The 17,595-nt window shown below is 37.7% G+C and overlaps 1 protein-coding gene across 2 annotated transcripts; it reads right to left on the bottom strand.

Moving 5' to 3' along the window:
* Positions 1-1,357: 1,357 nt before the first annotated feature.
* Positions 1,358-13,969, bottom strand: lhx6b (LIM homeobox 6b). 2 transcript variants are annotated; one of them, XM_051423390.1, is made up of 9 exons: positions 13,737-13,969; positions 12,961-13,091; positions 12,269-12,400; positions 11,714-11,835; positions 9,204-9,421; positions 8,301-8,401; positions 8,104-8,199; positions 6,446-6,617; positions 1,358-5,146 (listed from the first exon to the last, which is right to left on the bottom strand). In XM_051423390.1, exons 2-9 carry the CDS (start codon positions 12,961-12,963, stop codon positions 5,064-5,066), a joined length of 927 nt encoding a protein of 308 aa, XP_051279350.1. In that variant the 5' UTR covers positions 12,964-13,091; positions 13,737-13,969; the 3' UTR covers positions 1,358-5,063. The 2 variants fall into 2 exon arrangements, with proteins under 2 accessions (XP_051279350.1, XP_051279349.1); XM_051423389.1 differs by having other exon boundaries at positions 9,204-9,424; positions 13,737-13,968.
* Between the last annotated feature and the right edge of the window lie 3,626 nt (positions 13,970-17,595).

Consider the following 17,595-nt stretch of genomic DNA (forward strand, 5'->3'; position numbering starts at 1 on the left):
TTTCTTGCACGCTGTTTTGGCATGGATAGCCTAAAGCTTGATAGATCTCCTGTGCCAAGTTGCAGTTTCTAAGCTTTTTGGGGGAAAGACAATTCGGATGAAGTTGATGAAAAAGTTATTTCAGTTTTCCTAAATTGTGGTACCCGATTGAAAAGGCTGTACAAGTTAAACATACATATTATTTTGACATAATTTGGAGAGGGTGTTGCTGTTTCAAGTCAAGAGACTTAAAAAAAAAAAAACATTAACAAACCTTTGGAAAGGCCCTGACTCTAATATTTTTTGCTTATTTTATCAGTGGGATAGTGCAATGTAAAGTTGTGCATTGTCTGCATAGCTATATTTTACTCCTAAAATAGTCAAATAGTACATCAACAAGACCTTTATATGCTTATATTTACCTCTACACGGTCAGATTGGTGGTACAGTGAGCTATTTTTAAATTAAAAAACATATATTATCCGAGTTCTTTCATTTAAGAGTTGAAAAGGAGACATTATCATACTCATCAGCCATTCAGATACTTTGCATGGCTCCATCAGTTTAGTCAAATAATATACTCAAGTGAAGCAGGAAAAAAACACACAAAAAAATTAGAAGACCTTGCCAGCATATGGCAGCATCTGAAATAAACTTGAGGAGGAGGAGGAGGGTGCTGATGAAGATGGCCCACGTTGCAATCTTCCACAGAGGTTTTGTTGACTGTTGTGCAGGGGAGAGCTCATCAGCGTTGAAGGAGAGAAATGTGAATACGCTGAGACGAGGGGCACTGCAGTGTATCTGCTCATTAGGCGAGCGATGCTGTAATTCAGAGAGCGAGCAGCTCTGCAATCAGGGGCCTATTCATTAGCATGGGGGGCCCGCTTTCATCTGTAACCACTTGAAGCTGCCAATCACTGAGGCGGACGCATGACATGATGACAAAACGGGGCGGCTTAAACGCTCTGGGATGCTTGTGCATAGAGAGAGAGACATGCCTAAACGCTGCCTTAAGCGCTCGTATCTGAGAGGGACTTTAATGGGGAAGAAATGTGCGTTTTTACAGTGTAGTGCTGGCAGGTGGCCCAAACTGTGTCAGCCTGATAATCATCTCTCTGCTCAGCATGAAGACAGCTTTTGTTCTCAGATTTCACAAGGAGGAGCATTGTTTTCCTGAACAGGTTTCTTCCTGGATTGAATTGATTAAAAGCAATTGATTGGAAAAAAAAGTTTGATTTGAAGGTAAAAGTTTAGGAAAGAATGAGAGTATTAGCAGTCGTCCTCTGATGCCTTACGATGTACGATACACTCCCACACAAAGACACACATACATGTACCTAAAACTCAGACAATGATGCAGACACTCACACACACCTGGTCCAGTCAACATTTGGGCATCTTTAATTAAATCTCTGGGCAGTATAAGGGATCCATTGTGTCTGTTTTTATCTGCTGTAGTTCTGTTGTCTGTGTGGAGTCAGTGCTGTCGTGTTTCTGACATTCCTGCTTAAGCAACAGGAGAAACACTGCTGTTTTCACTACTGAAACTTGATATGATAGATGTGATTGTGCTTCTTTTGTAATTTCACTCACCGGCTTTAATGCCACTGAGAAATCTCTTCAAAACAAATCAAATGTACAATGTACACACAAATGTACATACAAATACAAATGCATACATAATACATTACCAGCAATGTTATAAACAGTCAGGGATTTCAAACCCAAAATCCTTTAAAAGAATAAACGGAGATGTACTCATTCACTTTCTTGCTGAGAGTTAGATCAGTACCACTCTCGTGTTTGTCTTTTAAATATAAACAGCTAGCAGCAGTTAGCTTAGCATGAAGACTGGAAACACCCAAGGTAAAAATAAATCTCCTACCAGCCCTACCTCTACAGCTCACCAATCAACATGTTATATTGTTTGATTAATCCACACACAAACCGAGGTGTAACAGTTTTTACAGACATAAGAATATATACATCAATATTCTCATCTAATAAATGTGTTTCCCAAAATGTCACATTATTCCTTTAGGCTGTTTGTAGGATTATTGGTTTAAAATAACTAGCCTAAGACCAGCCTAAAGGTCCAGGTTTCAACTCCATAAAAGTTTGTGTGGTAAGATATCATTTCTGTGTAATAGTACAGAAACAAACCAACCATAAACATGTTCTGCAAAGGTTGTCTTTTCAAGCAGAGCTAAACCAATTAGTAGCTGATCGACAGATAATTCATCTTCAGCTATTCTGATTATCCGTTAACCATTTAAATTGTTTCAGGCAAAAATACAGAACATAATCCAGTTCCAGCTTCTCATTTGTAAGGATTTGTTTGTTTTTCTGTTTGATACCATAGTAAATTGAATCTCCTCCAGTTTCGGACTGATGGTTGGATGAAAATGCAATGTGAAGGCATCACCTTGAGCTTTAGAAAATTGTAATGGGCTTTTTTCCCCCCCAAAGGACCATGGTGGAATTTTTTTTCTTGGACTACGTTAAGTGTTTTGGTCCAGTCCAGTTTTTGGTTGTTAGTCTAGGGAAAAGCACTAAAGATGCTACAGAAAGGATGTGACTGCTCTGCCTGCCTGTGGTGGGTGAGGCTGTTGTTATGGTCTCAGACTACGGCTGTATTTATGGCTGAATGTATGACACCATGGATATGGCTATGGTAGCTGTGACTACTCTTCTCCAATTAACATTAACCAAAAAAAGCATTGTTAAACCACATAACAGATACAGCACAATACACCACAGGAGTTCAGGTATACATCAGCTTCAATACAACACCCAGCCAACACAACCATGTCGCCGTACACACACAACCCCTGCATGTATTGCTGTTACACCCATTATAAACCAATGTGTCAAAGCAATAATCATAACAACCAAAGCACAGCCATGGCTACAGCCACAATCATAGCAACGGCCAAAGCTCTGTCATCCCATTGTCATATCACAGCTACAGACTGTTTCAACCCTTGGCAGCAGTCAGTGAGAGAGCTAGGTTAAAAAGCTCTGTTAGTTATTTATCCAGCTGCAATGATACTGACTTGAGCTACACATAGTTGAGGGTGCGGCCACTCACTTAATACTATATCATAATACAGCTCAGCCTTTCTCTATGGATCTGAAATAATGTAAAATCTATTATAGGAAAATGCACCATTATCTTTTGGGGGCTCCATAATTTTCTGACACTCTATAGACCTATAGATAATTGATTAATTGGGAATATAATCAACAGTGAAAATTATTGTTAATTTCAGCACTAGTTTGCATAGCCTGATTTTATCACAGATACATCAATATTGAATACATTGGCCAAAACAATAAATATAAACACAGTATTGCACCATTAAATCATTTGCACACCAGTGAACTGAGCAGAGAGTTGAAAGTTAGATGAGAATATCAACATTACTCTCATGTCTGTACGCTTGATATGAAGCTGGAACAAGAAGCTTGTTAGCTTAGCAGAAAAACTGGAATCCGGCTTTAACAGCTAGCCTGGCTCTGTTCATGAAAGATTTTCAGTATCTTACTGGGCTACAATAACTGAGGGTGCCACACTTTTTCTTGGCAGGGAATAGTTGCCACAAATGAGGTATGATATGTCAATTTGTAGCCTTTAGAGGTGCTGGTATGAAGATTTATTTGTTGTACCAGTTTTCGCCTGCTTCTAATCTTATTCTTATCTTTCTAACTCCTCTAAAGTTTATGTAAAAGAATGAATACCAGTTTGATACATCATCATCAGATTTGTTTAAAATCTCAAATAACAATATCTCTACCAGCCTCAAAAATCTCAGGATCTCAGGTTGAGAAACTCAAAGTGCAAGGTTGTGGCACACTCTTTTAATTTACTACAGTGGCAAAAAGAAAAGAAAAAAACTACCCACTCATTGATCCAGTTTGGAAAATCCAGATCTAACGATATCCTTTAACTCAAAGTATCCCATTCATTCTTCCCATCGCAGCTCCTTAAGTGCCGCCAATCAATGTAACAACTGTAGATAATCTAGTGTTAAAAGGCTTCACAAAAGCCAACAAACTGCCCGATCAATGGCCGTGCTTTGAGTGAAAATGCCATTTCAAATAATCGTTTTCACAGTAGGATTGATCACATCTCCTGTTAAGCATAAATTGGAGTTAATGTGCAGGTTGGCCGCAGGATATTGCTCTCAATAACAGGTTACTGCAAGTACCTGGCCTCTGACAAGTGACCTTTTGATTTTTACAGCTCTTAGTGTAAAAATAGTGTCTTGATATAATGTGCTTCCAGTGGAGATGCATTCACATTTCTCTGTAATGCTCTGTCTTTGAAAATGACACACACACACACACACACACACACACGCTCTCTCTCCCTCTGTCTGCATGATTAAATCAACCTCACCTCAGTTATTCAAACAATTTCATAACAGCTCTGATACATTTTTATTAAACTGTAGCAGTATTTACAATGTACAATCACTGAATTTCTAGACACATTTAAAAGTGCGTTTTAAAAGTGAAGTTTTGTTCTGAATAAATAAGAGTTTCCATTTTTTCTGACAACAACACAACAACAAACAACAGTAACCTGCAAATGTGCTCATCATCAATCCCAAAAAAGCTGAGGTTTTACTGTAATACTGCTACAACACTCCTTCTTTCTTCTTTTTTGAGAGCTCACATTGCAGCAATATAATTAAAATACCTTGTATGAGTGGGTAAACATAAGGAAAAAAATCCTGACCTGATGCAATGTTTTGTGTCCCATCAAAAAGAGGAAAAATAAAATAAAAGTGGTCTTCTTCTCTGCATCACAACAAACAAGACAAAATAAAAAAACTCCCATGTTGGCATGGAGGCGGGACATGTCTCCAATCGCCACAGTCTGCTGTCTTTAAAAGACAAGTTTAGCTCAGCAGTCTCACAGCAAAGAATCCGATTTGATTGAAAACAGATCGCCGAATTCGCTTTTGCCCGGGAATTAGAATCCCAAACAGAGCAGATTACTGACAGTACGTCCCAAAGGTTTTTTTTTTTTTTACAACATCAGTGTGGTTGACGCTGCAAAAAGTGGACGCAGGAGGTCAGCGGCTGATGGGAAGCTGTGGTAGAGAGATGGACGGATGGGTCAAGTGGCTCGGGGCAGCCAGGACAGAGAAGGGATGAGCTGCACAAAGAAGACAAGAGAAACAACATGAGTTTGGGGAGCAACATGAGCATGTTACTGTAATTTAGTTTTAAGAACATGCTGCTGATCACGGATAAAAACTTCTAAAGCATCCACATGATCAGTTGGCAGGTTTTTATCTGCAGAAATCCTCCAAAGTAAGAAAAGAGATTCAGAATATTCAGAATGCATATTTAAACAACTACAACACAGTGTTTCAAACTTGGGTCTTCAACATTTATCACAATGTCCTTTTTGTATAGTTCAAAATCCGAAATCAAACGTTTGCCTCAAGGGGCTTTACAGTCAGTACAACATATGGCACCCTCTATCCTTAGACCCTAAATTTGGAGCAGTAAAAACAGGAAAGAAAATGAGAAATCTCGGGAAAACCAACAGACCTCTTCTAAAATGCTTTTTGAAATTTTATTGTACAGTTTGCCTTACAGCTGTAACAAACTGTATTTTACTTTTTGATACACTGGGAAATTGCACAGCCCACCTATGCACCAGAACAAAATACACTTTTAATACTTATATCTACTTATTTATAATTTTTTATTCTTTAATTTTGATCCTATATATGTATTTTTCTAATTCTTATTTGTACTTATTCGTATGTGTACTAATTATTATTCTTTATTGCACACTAGCCTTTTCCATCACAGACTCAATAATATACTATCCTGCATTATGTTGCCAGTGTTGGGGGAAGTATTTAGATCCTTTACTTAAATAAATGTAGCAATATTGCAATTCAAAATACTCTTTAATTAAGTAAAAGGACATTATTACAAAATGTTGCATCAAAAATAATATATCAAAAGCATCCATGATGCAGAAAAATTTACCCTGTCTTTGTTATTCTACATACTGTTTAATATTTAGTAGTTTAATATATAAACAGTGCATCATATTTTATAACCTGACCATGTGCTTTTAGAATCTTAATCTGCTTAATCTGTAAAATAACTACAGCTGTCAGATAAATGTAATGGAGTAAAAGTACAATATTTCCACCATGAAATAAAGTGGCATGAAATAGGAGCACTCAAGTAAAGTACCTCAAATTTCTACTTCACTGCATATTGTCTGAAGTAACAAATAAAACCTTTGAATCCTGATTCAATTAACAAACAGATAGAGACAGCTGATTTAAAAGTTAAAATGGTCGGAAATAGATGATTACATATACTATAATATGTGTATCATTATGCTTTTTAAAACATATAAGTCTCATCTCTGGTTTAGAAATCTATCCCTCACAAAGTGACACTAACAATGAGACCTGACACTCACTGTCCAGGTATCCATGCAGGGCCAGTAGATGTGGTCGGTCCGGGCTGCTGAATGGTGAGTAGTGGATATCATCTGGCAGCGATGGGGGCATCCTGGACATTGGAGCGCTCTGAGAGAAGCTGCTCTGAGGCGGCTGCTTTTTGTGTCGCGCACGGCAGTTCTGAAACCAAACCTGTGAAATATACAGATGATGTGAACATGCAGCGAGCAGGGGGAGATATACTCTACAACAAACACAGTGGATATCAGGGTCAAGCTGTTCTTCTCACCAGATTTGTTTATTTATTTTATGCCAGAGAAATCATTGCAATGTGTGTATTTTTTTTTAACCCATAAGCTTAACCCTTTCAGTGCCAGGCCAGTGGTTCAGAAAATAACCACTAACATAAAGATTTATTTAATGTGAATAGTCACACTCACATATTATAATGGATTATATGTAGAATTTAGGTTAACCTAAGAAAGTGATTGTACATTTTATTAGAATTGTTAATTTGTCAAATATGAGAGCTCATTACAAAACACAACTAACCTGTGAGGTTTTTTGGTGAAACTGAGCTTAAGACAGGCTCAAAACTAATAGATAACACAAGCTTTATTCAAATTAAACCATGTTTTAATTTTATCTTACTTTATAGGGGTTAAGGGTCAACTATTAGACTGTGAATAGCCCATTAAAGCCTAAACAATAAATAAAGTACAGCCTTATTTACTATAAATAACTACACACATCCAAATGTGACAGTTCATTATATTCATTAGGACCAGGGCTAACGATGTATTGATACAGCGAGATAGATCAACCAGTTTGTGTGCAAGCCTCTCTTAAACAGTGGGCTGGATGCCAGCTGGGTCTGGTGTTGGTGTGTTAAACCTACAACCCATTTTACTCTGAAAAGCACTGCTTATTGTGTTTAAAATGGTTTAGAGCAATAGTTTCCAACCTGGGGTTCTGTACAACCAGAAAACTGAGGGGCCACAAGCCAATTAAAGGGATAAAAACAGAAAAAAATATCATAATTTTCTTTTGAAATATTGGATACTTTATCTTGTCTGGTCTCTAACAATACTTAAAATCTGTCAGTTTCAGAAGGCAAACCAGACCAATTTTAAGGGTTTATAAGCAAGAACACTGGGACCCACTACAGTCTAAATTAGTTTTTTGGAGATTATTCCACTACACCAAGATGAATTATGGAGGAAATTCTCTGGATTTAGGTGGTTATTTGTCTAAAAACTAAAAAAATTCAACACTGGTATCTTCATCAACCTTTAAAAACCTTATGTGGGTGTTAGTTACTGCATGTTCCAGGAAAATAAACTAACGTGAATCATTGTGTATATGAGTGGCTTTTTTAAAACAAAGCAGCGTCTACCGTACTGCAGTTTATGACCCCTCATCACAGGTTGCAGGTACTGACTGTAATTAGCTCAACCAAAGAGTAATTTCCCTTTTTCATATTGTTTCATCTGAAGAAATAAAATAAAAAGAAATAAATGTTTTATTATTGTGCAATATGTTATTTTGTCTTTTTTTTTTTTTTTACCTCATTGTTTATCTCACAACTTCTTTAAAGGATCTTAAGCCCCGGGTGGGAACCACCTGTAGTAAGTATAAATTGCTTCTTAATGTAATCGTATGCTTTATTATTTCCTACCTGTATGACTCGTCTGCTCAATCCTGTCATTTCTGCCAGTTTCTGTAGCGTCTGAGCATCAGGGTTGTTGTCCTGAGCAAACTGAGACTGCATCACCTGCGAGGACACAATGCCTTCAGTCAAGAACCCACACATGTACAAGAGACAACAGGTGACACTGCAATGTACCTAAACACACACATCAGAGCAGAATCTACCTGCAGTTGCTCAGCAGTGAACGATGTCCGCGCCCTCTTGGCTGGTTTTGGTTGGCAGTCCTGATCAGAGGGCAGCGCTCCTTCCAGAGTCAGTCCTGTGCCTTTTAGAGAGCACAGTAACAACAGGTCTCACTCACATTTCAATCATTATGTTGTGAAGTTACACAAAACAAGGTAGTTATGGGTTTACAGGCCAATTCTGTTAGAGCTCATAAAATTGAACATTTGTCCAAACAACCCATTTAACATAATTAAAATATTTTCTTGCCAACAACCGCACAGTCTAAAGTATTAATACCATTATGGCTAACGCTTCCCTCACTGACAGCACAGCAAAGGGCAGAGTCTTCCACTAGAAGTTATTATCAGAGTGAAAAACACAAAATCCTTCCATATTGGCAGCTTTTTTTTTTTAGCTTCAACATGATGAACTAACTCTTTCTCTCTATTGTCTTCAAACTGTGATTATTTTTGTAAGAAGTCCCCAAAGCTTTTGTCTTTTCCAAGTCCAGTTCCAACCTAACCTTACAGATGTCTTAGCAGGTCCATCATTTAATCTTGCGTTGGGTAGACAACCACAGTTCAAACCCTCAGATCTTCAATTCAAGAAGTCAACAAAGATCAAAGATTGGTGATTCAGGTTGAATGTTCTTGATAATTCACTCAGTAAGAGCTGCAAATCAGAGCTGGATTGAGCTCACACAGAATGTATCTGAGATGTTGTCATCCAGGATGGAAAAAAAACTACTTGAGAGGAAAGTTAAAGGGAGCATTGGAAACTTTAGAGCTCAAGTGATCAAGAGTTGCCAGAATAGTTTGTTCTCCTTGTTACTGAAGCCCTGACTCTTGCATATTTTTGCTGGCAATCATCAGAGACCATCAGAGATACATCTTTGAGATTACCGTTTTCTGCAGCCCGGCGGAGGTTATCCAGCATGATGTCATAGTGGCTGCGGCAGAGCACCTTGCCCTCCACCAGGCCAAACTCCTCCCCGGTGGACAGCTGTCTCTTACAGGAGAAGCAGGCGAAACAGGCCAGGTGGTACACGCTGCCCCGAGCCCGTCGCACCCAGTCACTGGCGTACACCTGCCGGCCACACTGGGCGCACTTAGTGCCGAACCTACTGTGAGGGAGAAAGAAAAGGGCGGGTGAAGGTTGGTTGCAAGTTACAGAGCTCATTTAAAAGTAGGGATGTCCTGATCATATTACATATACACAACACGCCTAGGCTACAATTAGTTTCACTGTATTTCATTTTCAGCAGAAAATATTAGCCTTTATCTTCCTTCAATGGTCTGCAATGCTATTTTGTATAGTTTGCTGCAGTGTTTTGTATAACATCTGTGCAGAGGAGTGTGATCGTTGACTCTTCATTTCCAGAGTGAACTGCCTTATATTTGATGTTTATTTCCAGTGACTTTTGGGATAATTACACATTGTAACCTAAATAAATAGTAGATTGCATCATCAGTCTGTATTCGAGGGTGACACAGAAGTTCATTTCCACTCCTGTCCCATCCCAATCTTGGAAGAATGTCTCCCCATCCCATTCCTGAAAAATATGAGCATCTTGTCTGTATGTAGCCTGGGAGGTAAAACCCAGGGCAAAACAGTGCTCAATTCACTCACTGCTGCTTGAGGATATTTCAGTGAGCCCTACACTGTGACTGAAGGCGACCTTGATGAGTGCATCAACATTTTTGCCTACTGAGACATTCTCTCACCTGGACTGGATGGCCACTACATTACGAAGAAGAAGAAGAGACGGTTTAAATAGATTTTGAATAAATCAAACTTAAACTATAAAAATGGAGGTGACAAAACTGGGATTTTGAGAAAGTGAGGGGGGGGATGTTCCTCCCATCCAGTGGAAACTATATGCCCCGCCTGAGTCCAAGGTTTCTGTGTGTCAGTTAGTTTGTGGTAAAGACAACATTATTAAGGAATGTGCACTGTGTGAGCAAAAATATAAACTAAAAGAACAAGGTCCTAAAACTAGATTTTGATGCAGAGTCCCTCTACAAGACAACACCACACAATTAGCTAATAATAGCAGTTAATATTCTGCATTAGTGGTGAAAATGTTCAAATCTGCAGTCAGTCAAATTACCAACAAACGTCAGTGGTCAGTATAAAGTTTAGGGCAGTAGCGCACTTTGTCAAATGTTTGTTCGTTGATCTGATCAGGCAGCTGTTCTGTAAAGGTCTGATGAGTGTGAACTGATTTTTACAGTCTGAGAATTAGTTGTTTTTGATAGTGCTTTACTGTGATATGTTCTGCTAAAAAAAAGATCCTGCAGACCAAAAGCTCATTATGGCCCATTATGCGGAGCACATTTTTCACTAAGAAATCATAATTCCCTTAACTGGGAAGTGAAATCATGTTATACTAGAGTCCAAAGTTGATCTTGGAGAGCAAAGATCAATTAGCTGTAAAAGCACCCAGACAAATAAACTAAATTATGTTCAATAATTTATCAAAATAATATAGAAGTCATCTGTCATTTTCCCAGTTCACTGGACATTCATTCTATAATTTTTCAGTTTTACCAGGATGGAAGAAAAACATTAAAATATCTTCTTGCATGTCTAGAAACAATTATGGTTCACCAAAAAAAATATATATATATATACTGAACTTTATATTAATATGAACAACAACAGGAAGTGTGCGCTTCAAATATTTTATTAGCGTTAGTTCATAATTGATCGTTTACAAGATTTTTTGGAATTCAATGAGAGATCTTTAAAAAAAGGAAAAAGAAAAAAGTAAAGGTAATATCATCAGTATCAGTATTTTGAGTCGAGCAGACGCAGATCGGAACAAGAATACATACGGTCATGTTTTTCAGTGGTCTATTATTCGTTCATTCCTTTGCTTTTCAGATACTCAACAAATGCACTTAAAGACATCTACAATTAAAACAAGTGGTCTCTAAATTATAAGGATAAACCACACAGGCTGCGTGCGCACGCAACTTACAATTATAAACATCGACATGGTGAAACAAAGCGACCGGGAAAAACATCTAAATAAAATACATTTAGAAAATATCTAAACATTCAAAAATAAACATTTGAATAAACTTAAAACGCTGAATTCGGTAATCTACAAGTTTGAATTGAACCCAATTAGAAATATATTCATTGATTAGGCTATTCATTCAGGCCTACTAGAAAAATAAACACACTTATTTTAATGATGACATTGGGTGAATGTATAGCCTAACTGAGTTTAGATGTGGTCGTTATTCAAATAAATATATTGTTTATTTATTGACCCTTTCAAAATAAACTTCACTAAGGATCTAAAAATAAAAGTCAATCAGTCAATCAAAATAAAAATAATCAGTAGGAACAGCGTAAGTCTTTAAATAAATGAAATCAGCGCCAGAACAAAACCTGATCTTACCTGAAATAATCCAGTTTGCAGTAGATTTCTTTGTTTTTAACATAGCAGCTGTTGTGTTGGCGCAGAGACGCTCTGCAGACTGAACACTCCAAACATCCTAAGTGCCAATTCAGGTTGTTGACCTGCGGAGAAAAAGAAAAATATAGTGTCAGCCTTACAGACAAACGCACATCTGTTTGTGAGTGTTTGTGAAACATAATAGGCCTAGATATTTTATTTTATTTATTATTTTACTCAAAGCGGATTAAAAACTCCAAAAAAGATAAAAAAAATAATGCATTTTCTATTTTTCAAAAAATATAAGAAAAAGGAGAAAAATGTCACTATAAATAGGGAAACTGTATTGCAGTGCGTGAGTTAAATTATCTCCATTCACCTATTTTGCGCTCATTTTGTTGAGCTCAATCTGTAAAGACAAAAAGTAAAAGAAAAGCTATAAACCAAATTAAGAAACGGAGTTGCAGCCTAAATCAGCTAAAGCTTCGTGGATATGTTTTATTCTCTCTGAGAGTGTAGATATTTATAATTTCCCCTCTGCTTTTCGTTATTTCTCACCTTCAGCAGGTATCGGTCATGGATCTCCATGCCGCAGCTGGCGCACTGGTTCTTGGCCGCCGGAGGAGAGCAGAGACAGGCGGCCTCCGACGGACTGGACTCCCCGGACTCCTTCTTCACCTCCGACTTAGACTGCGTGAAGAAAGACAGTTTTACACCAAAGAGGAGACTGGTTTCATGGTCTCTTACAGTTTTCTGTTTTATTTTTAAGAGTGGTAACTGCAGAAATAATACGTGAAGTAGGCTATTTCAGTTCTAACCAGTGATGTGGTGGAAACATGAAGACCCAGTCCTTTAGAAAAAGCACTAATATTTAACTAAACATAATTTATTTCCAGTAAGTTATTTCTACACACAGCCATGCATGACGGTGATTTAAAATTTTATAACACAAATATTTATCCCAGGCTAAAAATGCTGCTCTGTGGACTCCAATCCACAAATCAAAAGTGAATAAACTGAGTTTTGGTGGCTTTAATATCCACGACATATCTGATCATGAACGCACACATCAGCCTAGAGGTGCAGTTTTTGTCTCCTCCTGGTTAAACCTGAGTCGTGCCCAAGGTTATCCCGAATGCAAAAAGTTTAGGAAGAGGGCAAGAAGAGGAATCAACGAAACCTTACACAGATTGAAACACAAAGAAATCAAAAGGTTGCAAACCAGACTCGTCCAGATGTTTGTGACTCACCATTTTCGGGTCTTGAACGCTGCCTATTTGGAGAGAAGATGGAGCTTTCTCTGCGCATTACGCATCTCTGCCCCAGCCCACACTATATCCGGTCCAAAACAACGAATAACAGTTTCTCCTGCATTTAAACCCTGGCAACAAAAGACATTTTGATGTAATTAGAAGGAAAAAAAAAACCTATATATGATCGATCATTCTTCTTGTGCGCAATGGGAGGCTGTATTCCCATGCAATCAAACGCGGTGAAAAGAAAGGATGGCACTATATCTGCAATTAGCGTGGATTGAAATGCTTCGCTTGATAAGTGGCAACCCAAGTGTCAATTTCATCTGGCAATCAAAAAAAAAAAAGAAACAAAAAAGTAACCGAGCCACCAAGCTAAGAGAGAAAAAAGCGGCGCATCCTAATTTCAATAGCTGTATAATCGAAAATCGAAAAATCTCCAAAGTGAAGAGGCTCAATTGGAGATCGGTCTATTCATAACAGACAATGTGCAGAAACTGCAGCTGATCTTGAGGCATAAAGGAGCTTGATTGTCTCGTTCTCATGATGGACCCATTTAAGTACTTGAGGCTCCCCTGGGTGATTACAGCTGCATTCATAAACTGCCAAAAAATCTGCGTTTGGGTGGCAATCCGGAGTCCGTGTTGTCCTTCATTTTGTCGAAATTAACAGGAATGCAAGATTATGTTAATTACCAGCTACGGTATAAATATTGGAGGCAGTAAAATAAGAAGAGATGGCCTATGGGAATAAAAAAAACATATACTTCATACATGGAAAACCTCCCAAAAGCAGCGAAGACATTGTCCAATAAAAGTTTTGACAGAACATCAGAGGCAAAATATCCAAACAATTCCGTGGAACATGGTTCTTGAAACAGGCTTTTCTTCACTTTCTTAATCCGCAACGCAAAAACAATAAATAATCCAACTTCATTAACTTTGTGGGACTGGGAATCAAACGAGTGGCACCAGTGGCACCTCCCAGACAGACTCCCAGTGCTGCTGGTTCCGCTGTGGTTTCTTCTCCCCGCCTCGACTCGAAGTTTACACCCAGTTCAGCCGACAGGATGTGATGCTGCCCATTGGACCAGCAGACCCGGGTTTATCCTCCTTTTCTGTAGGCTCACAACAAGATTTAGGGCATGAATTCATTAAAAAAGATAATCAGTAAGAATCTGTCTGGAAACACCCACTAATTAAAATTGCCTCTTTTTTTTGTCTGAACATGATGGCTGCAGATCGGAGGCCAGAGCTTTATTGAAATCACTCCACTGTATCACTGCTGATTGCAGAGCTATGGAGGGTAAGAGGTGTTAAAGATGATGATGATGATGATGCGAGCTATATAGTGCTCATTATCCATCATATAGAATTTCATTAAAGAGGATTTATTCTTTTTACAGTGCTATAATAGTTCCTCCTGTCCACTGGCTTCCTAAAGTGTTCACTGTTACAGGGAACAAAATCAACAGTCCTTGTTCTGGGTAAAAATACATTGTGAAGATAATATAAGGCTTTAACAGTCTGAGGGAGAGAAATCAAGTGGGTTTCTTTACCAAGTTATAATGCTGAAGAATAACAGAGTGAAGTCTGCACTGTTAAATAACTTTGAACCTATCCTTTAACTCTTCAGCTTTTTTTGACAGAATCAGAAGATTTATTTTCATGTCATATGGATTAAATTTGCTACAACTTTGAGAGCCGAAATGTTCACATCCAAGACATATACAACATATTTTTACTAATGCACTTAAAGTGATGTTGGACTGATTTAAAAACTTTTATAAATTCTTAAAGTTCCCCTCCAGCAGCAGTTCCAGAGAAAAATACCTTGCTACCCCAGTTTGGTGTCAAATGCTGTCAAATGTAAGATATTCATTTAGATGTGTTGTAAACAGAAATCAAGGCATATAATTGAATGATCTGTTATGGACACATTTTAGAAGTTTCATTCAAAAATCATTTATGGGCTTTTCCAAGCAAATATTGACATATGTGATTGTTTATGACCATCTTGCCACCCCATGAATATACCTCTAGCTCTGCCCCTGATAAAGTTACATTAAGAATAACATTCTCACTTATTGCAAGTCCTGAATACAGCTGTGCAAATATTGTGGAAGTTGCATATTGGACCACAATTGTCATTACACTGAGATATAATGTGAGCACATGAAACTTTCCTCCCTCAGCAGATGAATGTGAAAACAACCTTCTGGTGTCTCTAACTCTGCACGTAAATCATTCTGCACAATGCTTTTTTTCGAGAGCACGAGGACTTTGATATACATGTGTCCAGCTGTGTTCAATAGTTTGTTTACTGGTTTGATGGATGCTGTTCTTTTTAAAATTGACCAGATTGTCACTGTGGCTTGACTGTCAGCCAAGTGCGATCCTAAAGAGCTGAAAACTACATAAACTGAATTATTTGCATATTTTTGGACTTGTTGATGATAGATTTAATGGACCCTCTTTATGAGTCCCTGCTTTGAAAACAACCAGCATTGGTCTCCATACTGTGTAACAATATATGCTGTACAGCTGATGGATTTTCCTTTTGTTTTGTTGATTTGATGAATTCTCCCTTTTGTCTGTGTTAGGCTGCATATTTGTATTGTTGTATTGTTGATTTAATGTGATGTAACAGTGTTTTGATTGGTAGGCTATTGTTTGTTTTTTGGCGCAGTTGGTTTCTGAACTTAACTAAAAGAGTAACTTTTAATGTAGGGTATAAAGTCAAACATAAAGGACAGTGGCTGATACCCCTTGTTTTTTCAGAAGTTTAAATTAACAAAAAAAAAAAATACATTTTTGTGTCCCTTTATGCCTTTATTATAGTTTACACTACAGAGAGGCCAGGAAATGTAGGGATAGAAATGGGTGATGACAAGCAACAAATGTCCTCTGGGTGGACTCGAACCAGGAACACTGAGGTTCGTTAAACCTCTTTTTTGACTTTTATTATGCTTGACTGATGATTTCTATGTATTTGCTGCGATGTTTGCCTTGCTCTGTCTCTTTGTGAACAGGTCATATTTGAATTTACTGTCAGCAGATTAGGGACAATATTAAACTGTGCTGTCAGGCTCCAGGACCGCACTTAACCAGAGGAGACTGGAATAGAACTACACAATGGTGAAATTATAGTTGGTTTTTGGTGCTGATAGCAGCCTTAGAAACGCTTATTTTACTTATTTATTACTGTTTAATCATAAAGCTGTTATTGTCTGACTATGGTGATTTTATGTTTTACCTACAATGAGGTTACGGGATGTCCTGAGGTTACAACATTGAATCTGGAGGGTTTTTTTAGCAATTGAAGGGAGAAAAAAAGATGATTTTTTGGATGCAATAACTTAAATTTCAACCACTATAACTTTAATTTCAACACCCCTTTACTAACATGTTCATACTGCACATATACACGAAGAGAAAGGGCTTTGTTAGTTAGAGACTGAAGGTGAAGTTTCATGTGTTATTGGTCATATGAGGATTTAGGGGCCATAGTTTTTACTCTTCTCCATGTTGTTCTTCTGATTTGATGATTATAAAGAACTGGAGTTGTGTTTTATAGGAAGGGAACCGAAGGTAAAGGTATTTGTTTGCAATATGTAAAGGTTTTTACCTGACGAATGTTTCACCACTGGAATTGTACTTCTGTGTCTAACACATTAATGTAACAAAATGGAACCAAATAACATATACAGGATATTATCTTGTGATGTGTTAAAGTCAACTGAAGAGAACAAGGCAAGTTGTCAGTTTAGAGATTTCACACTGACTCTTCTCCTTTGTGTTAAAGGTCTCACATTGAAGCCACAGCTTTAATTTCTCTCCCCCGCACCTACAGAGAGGGAACAAAATGACTTAAAGTAAAGGTTTCCATGAAATCAATGACACTTTAATTATTATTGATCACTTAAAAAGCATCTAACAGCAGAATTACATTGTCTCAGTCTCTTTGTATTGTCAGTGTAACGCACTTCAGCGGCTCTGTGCATTAACTGTAATTACCAGATGGAGCAGGGTCAACTGGAAGTGGGCTGGTCAAGACGCAGGAGGACTTAAAGGAGGGAAGAGTGTTATTTCACATCCATTATCATCACTCTTTAGTGATGATGTGCACGAGTGGAGGTTTTTGACCAGTTTTGACCAGGTTTTTAGTTCTTTTACATTACAATTCCTTTTCAGAGACAGTGATTTTTGAGATACAATCCACTGTAGATATAACTTTGGAAAGAAGCTTTTTCATTTGTCATTTTCATCCTAAAATGACAAGTAGCAAATCAATTTTCACCTTCTGAAGCATTTAACCTTTGAATTGTTTAAAGCCTTGGTGTTTACATCACCAGTTACACATTAAACCTTACCCCACCCTAAAATCTTCTAAATTTATCTAAAGAGTTTCTTAAGATAGAGTTAAGAAACTTATTGCACATTTTTAAGACTAGCATGGAGGAAAATCCATTTTTTGGTTAAGATATATTGATCAATAAAACAACACTAAATGTCCACTTACTTGCTTATTCTGGAGTTTTCAACCATATCACACGATTGTCATCACAAGATGTTTACTCAGATGTCACAAAACTGTGTGTTCAAACTTTCCATTATTCTATTCTATCAATTA

Source organism: Dicentrarchus labrax, unplaced genomic scaffold (assembly GCF_905237075.1).
Source record: "Dicentrarchus labrax unplaced genomic scaffold, dlabrax2021, whole genome shotgun sequence".
Lineage (NCBI taxonomy): Eukaryota > Metazoa > Chordata > Actinopteri > Moronidae > Dicentrarchus > Dicentrarchus labrax.